Raw genomic sequence first — 21,724 nt, 5'->3', positions numbered from 1 at the left:
GCAGTTCTTGTTTGCTTCCATCACTCACAAATGCAGATCTCTCCTGCCCTGTTGTATCTAAGGAATGGCATTTACCTGGTAACTGTGAGATACTTGGCATGGAAATCTGGCAAGCTATGCAGAGACGAGGTTTAATTAGATGGTGATTCATTTACTGAGGGGGAAAAAAAAAACCTTTGGATTTTTCATCAGATACATCCTGTGAACATTAAACATGAGTGCCATGACCAAATGCTCCTTTTGGCATGTCAACGCCGTGTGCCTTTCCCCTTCCTGCCTTGTCTTGCGCAGATTGATGTATCCAGGAATGTGGTACCGTGCTTATTAAAGTCTGAAATTATCCACTGGGTGGTTAAAAAACTGCTAATTCCGGCCAATGAGTGAAATAGCTGGTAATTTTGTAAAGTACTCTTAGACAAATAAGATATTTTGGCAGCCGAATGTTGATGTAGCAGAATGTGCTTTTCTGATTGACATATGCTAACAATACTGCCTCCACAATCAGGGGGAGGATAATTTACTTTTCATTTCCATTGGAAATGAGGTGAACCAGAACGTGGTAGCTTGTTAAATCCCAGCTATGTGGGATTTGCTCAAAACCACAACTCAAACGATGCTCTGCATCCTCGGTCCTCTCCAGCATCACTTCCAGGAAACCATCAAAGGCAGATTTCCTCCTGAGATAGTTTTCAGATCCTTTTTGGGTTTCTCAACCATTTCCCAAGGCTTGTGCTCAAGGGGTGGCTGGACCGGAGGAGAGCTCTGCACTGAGAATCCTCCTCAGTGGAAAGCAGAAAGGCTGACAGACAGCTCATACCATTTCCCAGACAGAAAGCTGGTGTGCAGCAGGGAAATGAAGTATGAGAGAAGCTTAATCATCTTGGTGAGGTTCTACCATCTCACCATCATCCACACTTCCCTCTATTTGAGTTGTCCTTCTCACCCCCCTGAAGAGGAAGGGGTCAAAACTGCTCTGAGCATCCCAGCTCACTGCTGGAAGGGGCCGTGTCTCCAGCGATGTGGCACTGACAGAGAGCAAGAACTTGGCTCTGCCGTCACCTCATTTATCAGGCAACAAGGGAACATCTCTGGTCTCTGCCACAAAACCACTGTCATAACCCAGGGCTAAAATTATCCCTAAATATTAGTTGTTCCCCACATTCGCTCCTGCTGGCAGGGGTTCTCAGCTGCTGCTTCATGGGATGCTCCACGCCGCGCTGCTGCTGCGACCAGCATTTCACTCTTCATTTGCTTTGTGGGACTTTATTTACTTATTTAGGAATGAAAAAGCCTGAGGGAACACACAAGACACATATTCAGGAATATTTTATGGTCTCAGTAATGGAACATTTTCTCAGCAAAACCCTCTCAAAGAAAATATTATGAGCAGTTCTGATTCGCGGCTCTTTGTCGATATAAATACTTGCAGTGGAAGTGTTTAACTTGCTGCTGCAACTCCAGGAAAAAAACTTTAGCCTAATTTTTTACTTTCAACCACTCAAGTGCTCCAAGACCTTGTGAAACCTCCTTGAACACTCACTAACAGTTCCATGCCCTTTCACAACCATGCGCCGATGGACTAAGGCAACAATCAGCTAAAGCAATTGAGTTTTGCTGTAAGTGCCTGTAACCAATGTAGTATTTCCCCTCCTTTCCTTCAGATACATATATAACAAAAGCCTGGGCTTGTAGGAGGGATGGAAAAACCATCTTCTTGTAGTGGTCTTTAAGTTCCTACTCCTACAGAAGCTGCCTTGGAGCACAAAAGAATAAGCCTTCATCAAACTTCTGGTTTAGAGGACTCATAAACCCCCCCCCCCGGGGAATCCCTGAGTGAAGTTACAAGCTCATCTTCTCCATCACTGTTATAAGTGGATGTCTGCTTTTAGTGGTAACCCAGGGAAACCACAGCAACCAGATAATTTGAGGGACAACTTGGCAAAAGCAAATCACATCAACATGAAGGTCAGCAGAGCCAGGGAGCAGTTTTCTGTACAAAAGATATAGGAAGAGTCACAAAGCCGAGAACTGGCTTCTGCTTTTGCATCACTTGATGTTTCTGGTCCACCCCCTCCATGTCTCTTCCATGTTTCTGTTTCAAAGGAAGAGGAGAGTGATTCAGGTCTCTGAGTGTTACTGTTTAGGTGGTGCTGGAAGGGAAGGCTGTTGTTTTGTATGAGACAGAACACTATTTGGTCCTGAGGACTAATCCTATCCTACAGATGCTACCAGACTTTAAGGATTGAACTGATTACCAGAGTGACAGCAGCATGGAAGTGGGTTAGTGTTTCATCCTCTCCTGCCAGTGGCAAACCTTGCAGTATTGGATTTTCTCTTTTTTTTAGGAGGATTTAGCACAGAGTTACAGGGTTTGAGGTGCTGGGGTTTTTACACTTGAGAGCAGTCAATGCTAAGCCTTTCCATGCACAGCTTTGTGCTTCTGCACTGTGCTCATTCTGCATGCCCCTGTCCATCATGGTGCTGAGCAGAAACCTCAGATCTGGTGGGTTTACACTGATGTAAACACATGAATTTTAATGGAGAGCAGAATCTGACTGAACCATGCTTGCTGATAGCAGACATCACAGAATCAGACCACTTTTCGGGCACCCAAGCAACCCTGAATACAGAATTAGTTTAGATGCAGCATTGCACAAGCTGTCCTTTCCATGATGAGCCAACATAACACCTGAGACTTTCAGGTCAAAAATGAACCTGGACACTGTCTTAAATGCTCCTTCCCAGGGCCAAAGTGATCTGTAAAGGTATATAAGGACCCAAAGGCTCCCACAGTTGTTCACTGACATTTTAGTCCCACTGATGTCATGAGTTTCAGTACTGGGGTCCAAACTCACACAACCCAGCAAGCAGCTTCCTAGAAAAAGCACTGAGTACAGAGGGTTTGCAGGAGGGGGATCAGCTTTTCCAGCCTTTCCAGTCCTCAAGAGTTTGTGTTTGCAGATAATTCCTTCCACAAATTAAAACCTTCTGCTTCTGGGGAAAACAGTGATTTATTTCTTTTTAACTATATGAAAGTTTTGGTACAAATCAAGCCATGGGGAAAAAATCTTTAATACAGCAGAAAGCTTTCGCTTTTACCATAACAATTCATAAAAAACGAAAGTCAGTGCTGTTCTAGACAATTGGCCAAGCTCTTTAGAGACTTCACAATAGAATTATGGAATGAATCAAGGCTTTAAAGAAAGGTCGGAAAAGACTTTTTGAGTTCTGTGTGATTACATTAGGCAAGACTAATTTATAGCTAGGGCAAAGGTTTTGAATGAAAGGAACTCTGAAGCACAAGTGGCAGAGTGAAGCTTTCTGAGAGCTGTTTCCTTTTACTGATGTGCAAACATCATTCTGCAGTAGGAAAGAAGGAAATTCAGGTGCTAAACCCATAGAAATAGGAATGGGGACCTACAGGGTTCCTTTCTTAGTCTGACCTGGTATGTCTGAGCAAATCATTTCCACCCCAGCGTGCACCAGGTCAGCCCAGCTACATCTTGAATAGATGAAATAGGTCCTTTACAAGTACAAATTACTTTCTCAGTTAAACCGTGTCATTTTGTACCAGCTGAGAACTTGATCCTTACTGCTTAATGATCTTCCCTAGCCTCTCAAGGTGACTCCAAAGGATAACTCCTCTTTATACAAAGGAGGCCTCTGAGATATCTTAAAAGCTTAGAAAACCACTATATATATAACAAAAGAAGCCATTAACAGTGCGTAATGGTGGGGTGTATCTAGGAACTTCCTCAGTCCAAAGAGGAGCTCTATTATTATCACCAGCATAAATGAGAGATGATGTTCTTCTCACCATGTGGGTTGCGAGAGACGAAACCCAGCTGGTACTTTTGCTAAACACATTGAGTTCTGGGCACAAAACTGTATAGAGACAGCCCACCATCCCACCACAGCAGCTCACCATCCCACCATGGTCGCCTCACCGTTTGTTAAGCTCAGCTCCAGCAGGGTTTCTAGACAGCCCATAAGGCCTGACTCACAAAGTCTTATTTGAAATGAACAGCGACTTGCACTTGATTCAATCACTGCTTAATTTGATCCTCCATTTAATTTTATCAAAACTGTAGTAATCAAATAATTTGTACTAAAAACATTACAACTTCCACTTGTTTATTCTGGTCAATTTTAATCCTTTAAGGCACAAGGTTTATTGGATAATTTGGTTATGAGATAACAAAACGCTGTCATTAAACACACAAGGAAACGAGAGGCCATAAAAAAAAAAAAAAGGAAGTAAAAAAATCCCAAAGAGTGCTTGTAATAAAGAAAAAAAACAGTAACACGCTGTTATTTAGGAGTCACACTAAGCACAATGAATGCTAAGAAGCATCCTGCTGTTCCCGAGATGAAAAGATCAATGGCATGTTTCAGTTGAGACATTTCTGGCAATGAACTACACTGAAAGAGGGAAGCAACATAAATGAATGTGAATGAATTAGGGGGTTTTGAGTGTCAACCCATGTTAATGAACATATATCAGTGTCATCAGTTTTCTCTCTGTGCAATAAGCCTTCAAAAGTCAAACCCAGCAGAGTAAAAGGAGCGAAAAGATTCCAACTGCAGGCTGTTCCTCTGTTGCTTTGAGAAATAAGACCCAACCTCCTGCTCCATTGATCCTGCTCATGCCTTAACCGTGCCACATCTCTCCTCTACAGGTCAACACTTTCATCTCCTTTGTGTTCCCAATGGTCGTCATTTCTGTGCTCAACACCATCATCGCCAACCAGCTCATGGTCATGTTCAAGCAGGCTGCCCAGGAAAACCAGGTCTGCACCATTGGTGGGCAGCAGACGATGCTCAGCATGTCCATGGAGCCCAACCGTGTGCAAGCCTTGAAGCACGGCGTGAGGGTCCTACGTAAGTACTGTCATATTTTGGCATGGAACTGGCTACAGGTGTCGAAGTAAATACAGTTTGAAGAGTAATAGATTGAAACTGATAAACACTTTCATCCTAAACCTATTTTAAATGAAAATTAGCCCTTTTGGGAAATCCAAATTGCCCCCAAATGCTTTGAGATTTTCCAACATTGTCCCATTCTTCTATCATAGCCACAAATCTTGGAAATTTAATTTGTCCCCTTGCTCTCTTTCCTTCTCCATCTTTTTCTTTCTAAGACACCAAGAGTTTTCTAGAGAATTTTATCCTCTATTTTCCACTATTTTCTTTTTCTCCTAGTGTCACTTTTCTGAGTTCTAACCTCCCTTTAAAGGACTTTAAAAAAATCATAGAGCAAAAGGAAGAGGTTTAAGTATAATTTAGTTGATTGTACTCAGATAAAAACCCCAACATTTAAATAGATTTCATGTTCTGTGAAACAGAACCAACCTGATAACCTCAAGCTTTCCTCTTCCTTCTTCTGTTTCTGGCCAGCTCTACCCTGAACCCTCTACCTCTTTCAGCTGGTGCTGGATTTAGGCTTTGAGTATGACCAGGGGACTGATGTCATTTTAGACCCAAACTTACTTTGTTTGAAGAGTTGCACTTTACCTTCTCCCACCAGCTATTGGGCATCCAGTGTTTTGCAGACTATTTGCAGCCCCAATACCCAAAAAGGCATCTTTTGCCCCAAGCCAAATCAGTCCGGCTGTGTTTAAGATTTATCAAAAACCTTATTTATTTATATTAAAAAACGCTGCTTCTTATATGATTTTCAACTAAATCTTGCAGCCCTTTGAGGGCTGGCTATTGAAACATCTTTCAGCCAAATTCCAAAGCCTTGTTGTGGAAAATAGCTTTACCTCTATTTCACATACAATAGCGGGTTCATATTTGCACATGTGGTGTCTCAAATATTTATAACTGGGAGCATATGTGGCCATTTGTGACCTGCTTAGATGAGTATTCATAAATTCATGGAGAAGCTAGACAGAACTGTGAACAGAAAGAGATTCAATATAGGGGTTTTTAGTCTTCCAAATAGCCACATTTAAGGTTATCACAAAGAAACCTTTTCTTTTGCCTTTGTCTGTTGATATGTAGAGCTGAAGAACAGACCTGATCACAGAGACTCTCTGAAAAAGCAAAATTAGCCCAGCATTTTAATGATTTAGTCAGCAGCAACTTGAGCCTTGCCTATTACCTCTTTATTCTTTTACTGCAGTGCTTTGGTCCAGACAAAGGTTAAATAAAAGATGCTGTACCGAGGAACTGAGCTGTACTGCAAAATGCTGGATGGTTTCATTAAATAAGCTGAGGAAAAGACCAAAGTGTCTGGTAGCTTAAACAGACAGATAATACAGCAAAAGTTGTTAAAAAGTAGTACCCCAAAATAACTGTGATTGTTTGTTGTTAACAAACTTTAAGCTGTGACAGTCACATAAGACAGTGAGGATTAGTTAGCAGGCATTTGTCTGACTGGTGCTTTTCATGGTAAAGCTCTTGGTAGCTGACGTGCTTTGGCCAAGGCCACACTTCCAGGCAGGAAAAAAATCCCTCAAGAAGGCACCAAGGATCTCCACGAGATTTTTCCAGCTCTTTTTCACATGGGATGTGTCCTATGCAGTGCACTATTCCCACATCATGTTCACCACAGCTCCTAATACCATGCTGGGAAACGCCTACTGAGAAAAAGAAGAAAAAACGCCAAAAGACATGGAATTCCCTCTAAGTATCCTGTTGGACTGGGATATTTGCTGTTTCTGCATCCTTTATCTATAGGGGGATAAAGTGTCAGCCTTGCTTCAGGGCTGAGCCTGCAAGGACGGGGCTGTGCAAGTCACTTGGTTCCCTGCTTACTTTTTCTGTTTCCTAATGCTTCCTCCTGCTGCCATTAAGTGAGAAGTTGCCTTTTCTCACTTGTGCTACAAACATCTCACACCTTTCTCTCTCCTTTTAGTATTGTATACTCTTTAAACATCAAGAAGAGAGAGCTTTTCATGAATAATAAGTGCGAGTCCTGAATTTACACCTGCCATTCTCTTGCATTACTCAGTGGTGGTGGAAGAGCATCACTCACCAACAGGTCCAATAAGTTTAATTTTCTTCATCTCCTTCCCCAGGCAAACTTTTGCTCTTTTATGTACTGCAGAAGCTGAGAGAAGTTAGCAAAAGTGAGGTCTTTTCAATATGTAGCCTGATATGGTGCAGAAGTGGGTCAGGTGTGGCACCGTGGGGCCTTATGGCAGTGATGCACAGATGTTAAAGCATCTCTGCAGTGTCACCCCAGCAACAGGACTGAACTCCCCTCCCTGCTGGGAGAGCAATGAAAAAGCGGCTGCTTCCTCCTTCTCTGCACTGAGGAAGACCCAGCAAATAAGAAATTCATCATCAGTTTTGTCTGTGATTCACCACATGATGCAGAAAGGCTTTTTTTATCTACCAAGTGTGAGTGAAATCCTGCTGCATTTCATTTTACAGATGCACTTGATTACTGGATGTGCTTGGCTCACATTTCCTTTTGTCACCTATTCCTTATAACTCTTTTTTTCTTTCAATAAATCAGGCCTGTGAGCTGTCTGAAAAGTAGCAAGATACACAAGGACACAAAGGATTTAACCTGGGACCCATGGCAGCCAAAACCACGTACGCAGTCTAGGCTCATATATGGAAAAGGATGGGAAAAGAAAAACGGCACTTGTCTACACTAATAGAACTGTTGGCACAAAATCAGAGCTTCACAGGGGTCAAGTTATTTTCCATTTCCAAAGGTGAACTTTGGCTTGAAGTACAAAGAGCTTGATACACTTTTTTAAGGTCGAAATGTTTCAGATCTAGTGCCCAAAAAAGACCTTTTTTTGCAGTTCATGGTGTGCAGAGCTTTTGGATGAGATCAGAGCAGCAATCACCTTCCTTCTTTCCTCCAGGTCTGCTGAGATGATGTATTTATTGACATTGAAGTAGGAGCTAAATCGATTGGGTTAACAGCCTCATTCAAAACGTGCACAACATCATTTGATAGCGTTCGCGTATTTCGTGGCTCTGTCTGACTTTGGTCATGTACAGAATGATTAGGGAGATGGGGATCAAGGAACACATCAGCCTGGCTGCCAGGGAGCCACCTCGTTAATGCAGTTACCATGTGATTCCTGATTGTAATTCCCTCTCTGCTGTCAGCATTCACCAGGTGTGAGGATCCAAAGTCAGGCAGCTCAATGCACTGGCAGCATCCCAGCTCTTTAGTGAGGGTAACAGGGAAAGTCTGCATCAGTGCTGCTGCTAAATAACCTCCCACCACGAGGCTTTGTGCCTTCCTTCGTCCATCCAATATTCCATCTTTCCAATTGCAAACCACATCCAGTCTTTGTTATTACTCCTTGGATAAACTGCAGTGATGAGAGCTGATTGCTTGGGTGATGTGTGTTGCTTCATGGAAGGGTGAGCGTTCTCTGATTGCCTGATGAGTTGATAACATCCTAAATAAATCTTAGAGCTGTGCACACATGTACCTTTCAAATAAGCAGCCTTCAGTAGGTAAAACTTCATGTATGCTGTGCACACTATTGCATGCTGTATCCAGACATAGAAAGACAACATCAATCTTCCCTATCTGTCTCACATTTACGAACAGCACTGAAAAATCAGGTGATATTTGAGCTTGGTTCAGGCTGAAAGCACAGTTTGGGCAAAACGTCTTCTCAAAAAGGGACAGTTTTGTGACAAGGATTAAATGTCCCATCGATACACCAGCCTGCAGCCCATTTTTCACTGAGCAGCCCTCAATACCTCCCTGACTGCCTGTCAGATCGGTTCTGGCTGTGGATGGAAGGAAGGAGTTACTGGATGGCACAGCTCAGCTCTGAGAACGTTGAGACAAACTGATGGGCATCAAGAGGAGGCTTTGCATGTCCCTGGGTGGACATTGGCTAAGCCTATTAAAATGCAATCAGTTCCAGGTAGTGTTTGCCACATTAGAGAAGCTGCTTAGTGAAAGCAATTATAAAGGACTTAGAAAGATTTAACCAATTAAAAGAATATCCTTTGGTCTCCCACAGCTGGCTGGGTGATGCCTCCTTAAGGTGCTTCTTAGGAGCTGAAATCAGACTACATTCTTTTACTGAAAATCCAAGAATTTATAAATTATGATTTTTTGGGGTCTGTATTTCTTCAAGTAACACTAGACAAAGGCCAAGTATTAATGAAGCATCCAAGCAGCCTGCATTTCATTAACTTGTGCATTAATAATTCCCTTTCTGCAGGAATGCCTTGAAGACTTCATTCATTTCTCCTCTCTGATGTTCCAAGTCTGAGATATCTGTTTCAGGAGAATATTGCTATGAGATTTAGTGTAATCATCTCGCAAACAGGAATAACAAATAGCTAATACTTGGCAGCCGCAATACACAGAAGAGCACCAGTCTGCAAATGTGCTCCTTAGGCAGATGCAGTTCATAATTCCTATATACTAAGGGAATCAGATTTGTCTATGAACCATTTCTTTTGGAAGAAAGGAACTAAATTCATGGCAGTTTGTATCCCTAATAAAAAGCCTGAGCAGCTCCAAGTGGAGCTCAGCAAAAGCACCGTGATATTAAGGGTGAGTGGAAGATGGGTTTAACAGCTCAAGTGTCACATTGAAATTCAGGAGGATAAATTAGCTATAGAACAGTTGTATATATTTCCCTGAGATGTTTGTACATGTAGGTTTACTTTAGAGCCTGCCAAGTGACATCAAGAAAGCAGTATCAGAGCGCTCTATAAACACCCTCGAGGAGCAGGAAGGGGTGATGGCTGTACCTCTCAGGACAGGGGTACTCTTTGTTCTCCTCTCCTAAGCCATGTCCTTTCTCTGGCACTGCAGCTCTGGCTGCAGTGGATTCAGCTGGGATTCAGGCTCCCGTGGCTGCATCTCTGAAGACAACTCTAAGGCTTGTCCTGCCCAGCAAGCAGATTTTCCAGGTGTAAAACCCTGTCAATGTGAGCATTTAAAAAGCAAACTGATGTGTTTTAAAACATAATGTCTGGCCAGGGCCTTAGTCATTGCAGAAGCATGCAGTAAATACAGCTCCAGGGTCCCTCTGGAAAGCTTCCTTCTTGGAGGACCAAAGGACACTTGAAACCCAGAACTGGAGAGAAAAGAAGAAAGGAGCTGCAGAAGATGTTAGTTCAGATTATACCTGATCTTACCGAATAGAAAGGGCCTTGAAGCTGGTGAGGAGAAGGCAGGAGCACTTACCTATCCTTCAAAGGGGAAATTCTCTTTCTTTCTTCTTCCTTCTCCTCCAAACACCTGGCTATCCCCAGGAAAAAAGGCAGGAATAAAGTTTAAATGGAATTGAGCAACTTTTTGTTTCATTTCCAAAATAAATAATTGCTTTAGAAGGAAACAGAGGTTGAGACCCCAGTTTGCAGTGGGTCAGCAGTGATGCACTGCTAGTCAGACCCTATTCCTGGGCTTAGCTTTAACCTTCATTTTCTGTCTTGCTCCTTACGGATGAAACCAGTGGATGTTGTAATCACCTGCAGCAGCAGGAATTCACATCCACTTTCAAAGCTGTCAGCTAAAGCCATTGAAAATCAGGGCTGAGAGAATATAGTCTGAGTAAAATATGCTGGTTTTGCATGCTAGAAGGTTTGTCTAATCACTCTGCTGTCTCACTGCCATTAACAAAGTGTTTAGGGGCTCTTTTCAGGAGAGAGAGCATCTTTTACCTCTTCATCCAAGAAAGACAATCCTCCCACAATAGGAATAAAAGGAAGGAAAATGAAACAGAAAGATGAAAAGCAGATCTCTGGCTGCTGGGAATGGAAAATAACGAGTCAAATCTGATGTTTACACTGCTCAGTAATAAGTGCAAAAGCAAAGGGGGATTGTCTCCAGAAAATGCTCTGTGTTTTCAGGGGTGTCCGAAGGAGCCAAAGGCTCCCCAGGCCCATTGTTATACCCAGTTTCTCCTTCTTCGCTCTCCTGAGTACTACTGGTGCATATCGCTCCTCAATCTGGTTATTATTGACTTTTATGGAAATCCTTTCTTCTGCAGCCTTGTGACCCAAATGGCAGCATAAGCAGTTTTAATTTTACTAGGCTCATACCCACCCTTGCAGCTCCCATAATCCCTACTTTGGGGCCCGCTGGAATAAACATTGCCTATGACCTGTCAGGTAGTGCATCATGTGAATATAAACAGCGCCTCGAGGTTTAACTTGGCAGTGCCAGCTACATCTACACTTGGCCCAGCTTTTGCCATCTCTCATATCAAATGGCACAGTGACTCTTGCTCCACTTTGGAAGAGATTCTCTTGTAATAGCATCAACTAAATAAGCGTATTAAACCCAGGAGCTTTGAATACACAAGAACTGTTTCTCCCAGAGTCAACATTAATGCAAATCCCTGATATGAACCCCATAACACTGTCATATATGTTAGCAGTACAGCTGGAGCATGCATTCCTTGGGCAGCATTGGAGACACACGGCTGCTGATGAGCTGAAATGCAGAAAAGGCTGAGAGATGTTGTTCAGATGGGTCTGTATGTACCCAAACAGCTCCTGCTGCTGCTCAGAGACTACAATGTGCTGTTCCCCAGCTGTATGTGTTATAGCTGCCCTTAAAATGCACAGAAAAAGAGACAAATTGGCCAAAACAATTTTAATTAAACTATCAAGGAAGGATAGATCTGAGCTTCTCTGAATGCCCCATCAACAGCTGAGGTGGTTTAAAGAGGGAGCAGCATCTCTCTTCTTCCTCTCCTGGACAGAAAGGAGGAGAGATGGAGGGATGTCCTTGCCAAGGGCCACCTTAAACCATGGGTCTGTGACTCAGCATGACCCTGGAGGGGATAGAAGAGCTAAAGTGAGGAGGAAAACACCAGCCAAGTGCTTTGTACTGCAGCAGATCCCCGAGGTCCTGCATGAGTCAGCAGCAGTGGCACATTACCCATCACTGTCCCGGTGCTTTGAGTCACACCAAGACTCAGATGGCCCCAGAGGAGGGACGAGGGCTGAAAAGCCTTCCCAAGCGTGGCTCCTATGCTCAGTCAAACCAGCCTCCGAGCACTTAGCATGGTATTTTTACACATGATATATTGCTCTGTGCTCATGTTAACCCAACATGAGGTTTTTGAGATGCTGGCCCTGGAGAAGGGCTGTCTCCCAGCCTCAGCTACAGGATACACACAAGGTAAAATGAAATACTCGGTGCAGCCTAATGCAATTTAACTTCCAGAATTGCTTCCACATCCAGTTTAGTCTGAAAATCAAGACTGGCAAGGTTTAAATCTTCTTTTGCACAATGAAAAGGATGTCACACAAAATGTATGTTTCCTTCTGCAGGACTTCCTGAGCAATAAACAAGAGCTCATCCGCCGCTGCTCCTCCTTCCCCCTCTCCCCATATTCCTTGGGATGTGGTTCAAATGGGAAGAGAATAAGGCCATTATAGGACAAAATAGAAGGCCACAGGATGCAATAATTCAGGTTTTAATACACATTTACAGTGGGAGTTTGATTTAGAAGGGGAATGAAGATACAGCTCGTATTAGACTAAAGCTAACACATTCCTGTGTTTCATATCCATCCCTGGGGAGGGGAAAAAACACAGGGCAGGATTGCCACCTTAAATCTTCTTGATCTCTTGTATGATAAAATTGAAACATACAGATTAAGGGTGACAAATACAGATCAGGGTCTCCTAATCTGTGCAGCAGAGGCTGGTGGCACAGAATCGCACAGCGTGCTACCCAGCTGGGATTGCCAAATCAGACTGTAAGTGTCTCTGATGCACTTAGCAATGTGTTTAATAGAGTTTTAATTGCAGAGTGATTGCATGTGATATTACAGAATTACCACAGATTACTTAATTGACTATTTGTTTGCTGAGGTTAAGCAGATATTTCTCCAAATATGTGTTTTTTCTGCTATAGATCCTTGCCTCTATATTACTTAGCACAGTATTGTCTGAGCCACAGAAGCAGAGATCCTTTACCAGGAGAAACCCACTTCCATTTAATGCCTTGGTAAATTTAACAGGCAGATGTGTGAGACTTAAAACTGGCTGTAGAAAGAATCCAAATCCTGCTGTTCCTAAAGAGCTACATGCAGGGGAAGCAGCTGGGAAGTGCTAGTGAATGTAGGTCTCTGCAAAAATTATGATGTGAGCAAATGAACCTGTGTTGGGAGCCCTTTGGGAAGCTGCTTTCACAGCCTGAAAATCCAGCTAATCCTGTACAGGTTCTGGGAAAGCAGATGGATGGAGCTGTGATGCTGGCTCGCTCCTGTTGGCCTAAGGCTGATGGGTGGAGGGGAAGAGGCTGGACCATCACTTCTCCTGTGTCCCCTGACAGGGCTCTCCTGGAGGGTCATGGGTGGACTGCTCCATCCTGGGCAAACCAAAGGACCATCCAACAAAGAACTTAGCTCCTGGAGGTGGTCAAAAGCAGATGCTCAGAAACATGGAAGAGCAGGGCAGGCATCCAGCTCTGAGCTTCCCAGTGGACATCCCCACTTTTCCCACATTATGTGTCATCCAGGGGCTCTCCCCATCAATGTCCCATCAACATTCCTCAGGGCAGGATCAGATGCAGGTCAACTTCATTCTCCTGACAGCGTCTGAAAAGCTGCAGGCTGTCTAGTGATGAATTGCATCTGTGATCACAGTGACCATATAGCAGCCAGAAATATTCAGATTGAAATAATGAATTCACTTGGAAAAGAGAATAAAACCAGACCCTCTAGCCTTCCTTCCAAAACAAGTCCCTTCAGTTGCCTAAAACTTTATTGAATAAATGGCTTTTGCAGCATTCCTGGAAGATGCTCAAATATCATGCAGGCTGATGCTAAAAGAACATAACCATCTCCTTTGTTAGTTATGAGAGACAGCACATGGAGTTGAAATAAGGCTGTAAGTACTGAGGAATTACTTAATTTCTGTACAAATTAGGCAGTGGCTATGTTAGTGATAACACCCATAGAAACAGGGCACAGATCCTTCCCTCCCCACTCCACTACTGAAGCCTCCCCTGTGCCTCTTGTCTGAGTAATGGTGATGGGGAGATGCAACCACAGCCAGACTTGCTCCTCCTGGACTGTGTTTTTAAAGGGAAACACATCTTTCTGCATGTCTCCTCTACGAGCTATGGCATAGTCCCTGTGGGATGACAGTGTCTGGGTCTGAGACATAGCCACATAAATGCTTTCAATCCCAAGGCAGAAGGAAAAGCAGCCTTTGCTTCCATGTGCCAAATCCGCATTGCACTGGTGGTGTGTAGCTCTGAAAGAGAGCTCTGCTGCTTCCTAGCCCCTTACAGGTCACATAGAGGACAAGAGTGATGTGGCCCTTATTCTCTGTACAGCAAATCTGGGATAAAGAATTAGCATAATTATTTCATTTAGCCTTGATTTTCTTCTTATCTTTTATTGTGTTATGTTTTAACTGAGATTTCTTTATTTCCTGCTAGGATTCTGCCGGAATCCTGTCATCTCATGCAGAGGTTGAAATGCATATTACAAAAGGAAACAAATCTTTCCCTTGATTGCCTGATCTGTCTAGTCTTTAATCTAGATTGACAAATGCACTCCATCCAACAGCACTTTTATCCTCCAGAGCTGTTGCATTTTATTTTCCATCATTTGATGTCCCTTGGCTAGAATTGGAAAGCAAGAAAACATATCATCTTTCTCTGGTTACCCTTTAATTTATCATTTTTATTATGGCAATGTCTAGAGCCAAACATCTTGTAATCAGTGTCTCAGGAATTGCACAAACGTGGAACAAAAGGACGAGCCCTGACACCAGAAAGCAGCTCCTGAGGCTGTTTAATGATCCCTAGCACCATAGGGACTGAGACCAGTGGCTCCACATAACAAACTAATGGGATTACAGTGTCCCTGACTCCCTGTCTACCTGGACGAAAAACATACACTAACGTCTCTCAAGTCGTTTGGACCAAATATGCAGTGCCACAAGGGCAAGAAACACAAGGACAGATGCAAACACAGTTTCATAATCCAAAGTCTGAGCTAGGCATCAGCAGTCCTTTACCTGTAACTTCTTCTATCATAATGTCATTTCCCCTGTGCTTTTTGTTATTTTCTCTTATCTCTGTTAACGTTTGTTTTTACAGACATTTGCAGGCTGGTTGTCCCTCAAGGTTATTAATTCTTTGCAGTAAAGGGGGGTTTAGATAAAACAGTTTATAGCAATAAGCAAAACACATACAGGTCTCTTTTTCACCCAGACAGAGAATTGCTAACAAAAACTAATGGGTTTTTTCATACCTTGCAGGTGCTGTGGTGATTGCCTTTGTGGTCTGTTGGCTCCCTTATCACATACGGCGTCTCATGTTTTGCTATGTCCCCTCCAGTCACTGGACAGAGTGAGTAACAACACAGGGGACAAGCTCCCACCATGCTGGGATGTGGTTTGGGGATGGGGCTGCAATGGTACCAGCAGACTTGGGGATGGAGATAGGGATCTGAGCATTCTCCATATGAGGGGTTAAAGCCTCAATCTCCTAAGTGTGGTTTGGTTTATTCTTTTGGGTTTCTTACCATTTTTACCAGCCAAATTAAGGGTTTTATCATCTAAATCCCCATATGTGGGTGAAGGAAACATTAGTTCAAACCAAAATGCATCGTCAGCCCCTCCTTCTTCTGTGGCTGTGACCACAGCCTCACCACTGTTAACAACAGCAACAGATAGCCACCTCTGACAGGCCTTGATGAAATGACATTTGGAAAGGGGGGTTTAGACATCTGAAGTGAAACGCTGTCTCTGTGGCAGAGTTATTGATCATCAACCCTGAAACAGAGCTGCTCCTGTCAACGCACGCTTTAGCTCCATGATGCCACATTTCCTTAGTGACAGGAGAGATTATCACATAGGTGGGGAAATAACTGCACTGCTCACTGAGTGTGGGGCACGTTATTCACTGGGTCTGGCAGGGAGTGGATCAAAATTAAATACTAGCAGTTGCACTGATTAGAAAATGTGCAGATTCTCAGAGAATTTAGGGATAACCGCACGCTTATGCTGAATGCACGTGCAGTGGTCACAGATGTGCAAGGGCACACAAGCAGCTCCATGCAGCCTTTCTGCTGTGTCAGGCCAGGTTCCTCAGCAAAGCAACCACAGAACTGATTATTCACTTTAAATCTGCAATTAAGTACTAATGGTCTCTGGGGATACATACCCCAGAGTATGGTACCCTGAGACAGTACAAGATGCACTGTCCTCCCATGGTGTTACATCCCTGTTCTCCCTGGGACCAGGACTGTTCCCTGCAATGAAAAGGGAACAGACAGGGAACAGGAAAAGAAAAGAATCCACAATACTGAAAGACAGAGGAGCTCTGAGACATTAAAATTTCATTAACTGCAAACATAAAAAAGAGTAATTTACAATACAGCAGTCTATTGAATGGAATTGTACATCCATCCGTAGTAAAAACCACAAACCTATCTTCAATCACGAAAACAGAGCTCTAGGCACATGCTGGGACAAACTGCTTTTTCTTGGTTGCTTTCCTATAGGAAAAGCACTTAAAGCAGCAATCAATTATGTGATGACTGCCTTCGCTTTGAGCAAGAGGGGTAGAGAAGTCTGTCCGCAGTTAGGGTGGATTTATGCATTGTGATTGCATTCCCAGGTTATTTGTTTCTGCTTTTAAAAGCCATGAGCGATCCTAGGGAAACATGGAATATTAGGAATGGCGAAGTATCGGTATGGTACCTAATCAAGAGCTTGCAGCATCTGGATGTGTTCATTTATAAATGCATTCTGCCCATGAAGATGATAGATTTTTGCTATATTAATTCTTCCCATCTTCATATAAAAACTGCTTGGAAGAACTGGATGGGTCATACAGTACTTGGCAGTGCTGAAGGGGTGTGGAGGGATCGGTGATATACTCCAGCACACGTCTATTTATCTTTTGTTAGGCAGCACTCAGCTAACAAAAAGGTCTGCAGTTTCCACTGAGGTGAATGATCCTGGGCAACATCTTCCTGCAAATGAGACCCATGTTGTTTATAACCGTTTCAGCTCCGAGCTGTTGATCTCAGTTGGCCCAAGGAGAGGTATTTCCAAAAGAAAAGAAAAATAGCGATGCATTTTCAACCAATTCTAGTTGAAAACATTATATTGCAATGGTCAGGGTATGTTTCAAGAGCATGCTATCATCAGCTTGCCCCCAGAATAGAAAATGCTATCCCAGATTGCATGCAGATCCCAACCCAAGGGCCCATTGAATGAGCTGATGCAGCTCTCACTGCTGGGAGGACACAGCTGCATCTGGATCTTGGCTCTTCTGTAGGCTTTGTACACTAAAACTGAAGCCAGAAAAGTCAAGCTAATGTATATGCATGACACAGAAACAGATTTCCATCCGGCTTCTCAGTTTCCAGAATCTATCTTTGATTTCAAAATGAATGCACAAGGTAAATACCACGTCTGGACCCAGCACATAAATATGTTTCTAACTGCTAGTGATTGGGGTAAGACTCTCTTTTGACCTACGTTTGGCCAGTCCAAGTGGAAAACATAGATGTTTTCCTTGTGGCTCATGTACCATTGGTAAGTTCATGTCTCCAGCCAAGAAGGATTAGCTGAAAAAGCAGCTCATGCTTTTCTCACCCTTGTGACTTTGAGTTGAGTTCTCCACACTCAGATTTTTCTCTTTCATCTGCTCTTCCAGCTCCCTTTTCAACTTCTACCACTACTTCTACATGCTGACAAATGTCCTCTTCTACATCAGTTCGGCAATCAACCCCATCCTCTACAACCTGGTGTCTGCAAACTTCCGACAGATCTTCCTGTCTACGCTCACGCTCCTGTGCCTGCCGTGGAGGAAGAAGAAGAAACGACTGGCCTTCACCAGGAAATCCAACAGCATCTCCAGCAACCACACATTTTCCAGCCAGGTCACAAGGGAAACTACATACTGAAGCCAAAGGACGAAGGGAAATGCATTTCATCGTGGAGTCAAAACTCGAGAGAGGCCTCTGTGACTTTCATGCATGGTCTCCAAATTCACGTGTAACACAAATGTGTTTAGCAAAGTCATTTTTGTTGGAAGAATAGGCTTCGTTCTGCCAGTAACTTTGAGGTTATTTTAAAGCATTGGCCTTGCCTCTTGTGAGTAATGTCTACACGTTTTGTAACTTCAGTCTGGCATAAATCAAGATGCAGTGTTAACTGGGAAGCCAAAATATGTTATACTTAGGCAAAAATCATACTGCATTCATCCTTGTCTCAATGCAGAGATGCCATGTTCACATCCAAGGGTTTGAGATCCCGTCTCTCAGTGGCACCGAGCAGAGAGTCTGATGAGGAGAAAGCAGTTTTGAACAGAAAAGGATGTTTTTGGAGAATGGACATGCTGTTCTATGGGATGTTCAATGGATGAGGAGTGAAAACTCAGGGAGCCAGGTGGTTACTTTAGGAATATATCTACTTTATGAATAATACGACCTAGGTGCTCAAAAGAGCCAATCTGGCTCCTTGGAATGAAATAACAACATATGATGCCTTACCTAGGTTGGGGTGGCTGTGACCTGGGGGAATGAGGGTCACCTTTCACTTTAGGGCATCTGTAGTGCCTGGCACAGTGAATCCCCTCTCCTGCTGGTATTGGTACTTCAACATCAATAAATAGCAAAGTCTCTGGCAAAGTCAAGAAGGCAGAAACTGTGCCCAGCTGGAGCACTGAAAATGAACAGAAATGGAAAATCTTCCTTTTTCCATATAGCCAAATACTGTTTTAAACCTGGGAGAACAGTTAGCTGGCCTGCATTAAGAGATTAAAAAATGTCAGGCTCTGTGGACCTTCAGGTTTTTCCCATTCTTATTCCAATTTTACTTGCTTCCTTACCATTTTCTCAAAGCTTGATGGCTCAGAGGTCACATCAGTTGTTAGAAGCAGGGCCTCTTGCTCTGCCTATTATTTCTTTCTGCTACCAGACCTGTTGTCACCCAGATCTGCACAAAAGAATCTTCAGGTATTGCAAATGGAGGACTCAAAAAGGTCTAAACTGGGGAGTCTTAGCTCTAAAATAACTTTCTTTTAACAGGCAAAAGGAGCAGAAACAAGACCTGAAAATTCTCCTTGACATTTCTCAGTTGGTCAGGATAGGTAGCATGAGCTTTTCCCCCATATGGTTCCACTTCTAACAGCCCACTGTGCGATGCACCAACTGCTCCAGAGTCTTTGGCAAAGGAAATCACAGGCTTCTGGGACAAGCTAAAGGGCTTTCCCTGCTGTCACATCACCAGATGGTGACTTACACGAACCTGGAACCAATCCATCATCCTCTGCAACCTCTGCTGTGATTTTATTGGTGGTGACCTTGCGTCCCCTTTCACACCACACTTTGTTAGGAGAGCAGGGCTTGCCTCTTTATGATGACAAATGATGAAAAGAGTCACTCAGCTCAATTCTGCTTTCTGGTCCCATGCCACTCCAGCTAACAAGCACCCTTGGTACTTAGCAGAAGTCTCAATGATGGAGATGTGGGTCTAGTCCCAGTGAACTCACACAGTGATCCACTTACTGATCCACTGGGTACCGGTGGCTTCTCCTGGTGTATATGTGCTATCATAGAATATCTCAGGTTGGAAGGGATTTATAAGGATCATCAAGCCCAACTCCCTGGACTAGTGGCTTAAGTCCTATTGGGCTTAGGACATAAAGAAAATGATTGTGGGGCATTTTCTGTGAGTCGTTAGAGAAAGCCATCTGCTTCTGAGGAATACATAACCTTGCAGTTGTAAAGGCTTAGCTACCATCATAGGCCTGGCTACCATCAGCCGTGGCCCCCAACCACACCACAGACTGGAGATTATTTTAACCTTTAGTACAGAACCACTCCCAAAGAAAGGGCTCAAAATAGAAGTCAGTGAGGCTTTAGTTTCAGTTTCTTCTGATTCAGCCAAACTGCAAGCTCTCTCCTGTCATGCCTTCTAATTCCTTGCCCTGGTTGTACCAAACAGGGGGCAGAGATTACAGCTGACAAAGCACTTTAGTTTCTCATGCACAGTTGACTCTTCTTAGGCATGGAAAACAGGTAGTGGCACACACGAAATAATAAAGAAATTAAAAAGCACAAAGGAGACTGGTCTCTTTGGAAGGAAATCTGAGAAATCAGCAAATGTCATCTGTCTGACTGTTTGAAATAGCTTCGGCAGGCTGGAGAAAGCTCTAGAATACTGATACGTAATGCCTTGTACAATGAGTAAAGGAAGAAGAGTCTTAATGTCACACACTTAACATTGGCACTTCCAGTGTTTCTGGAGAGCATCCACATATTTTAACTTCACCTCTAAAATGAGCCAGCAGCTGGGAGGTGGTTTTGGAAACCTCCCACAGAAGCTGTAACTGTTGCTTTGACTTCCCTTGGGATTTAACACCCTGCGTGTCTCAGTTCCTTTTGAAAGGTTAAACATTATTAATATACTCCTTCAACACCAACCAACCTGCTGAAATGTGCTGGGTTATCTTAGAGAACACTGTTCAAAAACTTGGTTTTTCACATAAGATGCTTGTATCAGATTTTCATTACTGAGATACACAAGCAGAATACAGAATATTTGATCACAGCTCAGAGAAACTGGTGGGTTTATTTCTGGTTTGGCATGAAAATGGGAACAAGCTGGAGTAAAAATGAAGTTATCATAAACTCTTTCCACAGTATTTGCTGGGCCACTCAAGTCCTAATAGATGACTATTCGGGGGGATTTATCCAAGCAGTCTGAGGGGTTCTACAGCTCCGTTCCTGCAATCTAACATGGGAGCAGACCTAAATCTATGGCCTTAACCTGAGATTGAGGCTCAAAGCTACCTCTTTCACTGGCCAAATCTGACTACCTTGAGCTGAGAAGTGTAAGTTACAGCTGATTTCATCTTCTCCTCCCTCCTCACCTAGTTTTGCTATGTTCAATAGAGATATTTAGTTCCCTTGAGCTCAGAGAAGTGAGGACGCCATGGCTTTGTAAAGGAAACCATGATGCCATAGAGAAGGAAATAGTACAAACTGCCCAGTATATGCTAGAAAAATAGTTCTTTCCATGTCTTTTAACAACAGTTGAACTACAAACCCAACAAGGTTTAGCTTTAAACCTAAGTGAGTATAAGTGGCTTTTGCCATTAGATAAAATGCATCCTCCCATCCTTTGCATTCCTGTCTTGGCTAGGGCAGAGGTGAGTGTTGGAGCAGCACGCTCTTAATCTATGCAAATTTCCTGTAAGTGTTTTGAAATGTTTGTTCCCACTTTACAAAGTATCTGTTGAACCCACAGATGTGAAGTGCTGCCAGATGGATCCCGAGAAATTCCCATCTGAAGAGTGTCTACCAAACGACCTCCTTCAAATGCTATTTTGAGGCTTTGTTTCTCTTCACAGTATTCTTGCTGGGGCCATCCATTTGGCAGCGTGTGAAAGCAGGTTTACAAAGTCATGATGCGATTTGGAAACCTCCCCCAGACAGGACTTTCTCACCAAAGGCCCAGCACACATCAGTGTTTGAATGCTCTGCTGAGCTTGTCTATTTTGTAAAGTGCGTGAGACCTCGCTCCAATGACTGCGCCTGTAAAGGAGAAAACTAAATGGAAAAGCCAAAGGAGGGTTAGCAGGACAGAGGCTGTAAACATGGTAATAGTAGGACCTTTGCACTTACAGCATCAAACATTCAGTGAAATAAAACCCAAGGTGTGCTGTTGCTGCAGACAGCTTGTGTTGCAGGTTTAAATCCATCATCATGTGGCTGCATCCCTACCATGCCCCTGGACAGACATCCACATGGCATGAGAGCACTAGAGCTTACCTGTACAA

General features: G+C 43.3%; 1 protein-coding gene across 1 annotated transcript in view; it reads left to right on the top strand.

The window, feature by feature from the left end:
* The window catches only part of NTSR1 (neurotensin receptor 1), a 55,280-nt gene extending 34,413 nt beyond the window's left edge, over positions 1 to 20,867 (top strand). The window contains exons 2-4 of the mRNA XM_061361535.1: positions 4,680 to 4,881; positions 15,184 to 15,274; positions 17,594 to 20,867. Coding sequence (XP_061217519.1) covers positions 4,680 to 4,881; positions 15,184 to 15,274; positions 17,594 to 17,843 — 543 coding nt within the window. The 3' untranslated portion in view covers positions 17,844 to 20,867. The remainder of the gene's footprint in view (positions 1 to 4,679; positions 4,882 to 15,183; positions 15,275 to 17,593) is intronic.
* The last annotated feature ends 857 nt before the right edge of the window (positions 20,868 to 21,724 follow it).

Source organism: Neopsephotus bourkii, unplaced genomic scaffold (assembly GCF_033783945.1).
Source record: "Neopsephotus bourkii isolate Nb327-2 ecotype Australia unplaced genomic scaffold, CSIRO-AGI_Nbou_v1 NB_1060, whole genome shotgun sequence".
NCBI lineage: Eukaryota > Metazoa > Chordata > Aves > Psittaciformes > Psittacidae > Neopsephotus > Neopsephotus bourkii.
This window is presented reverse-complemented; position numbering and strand designations above follow the sequence as displayed.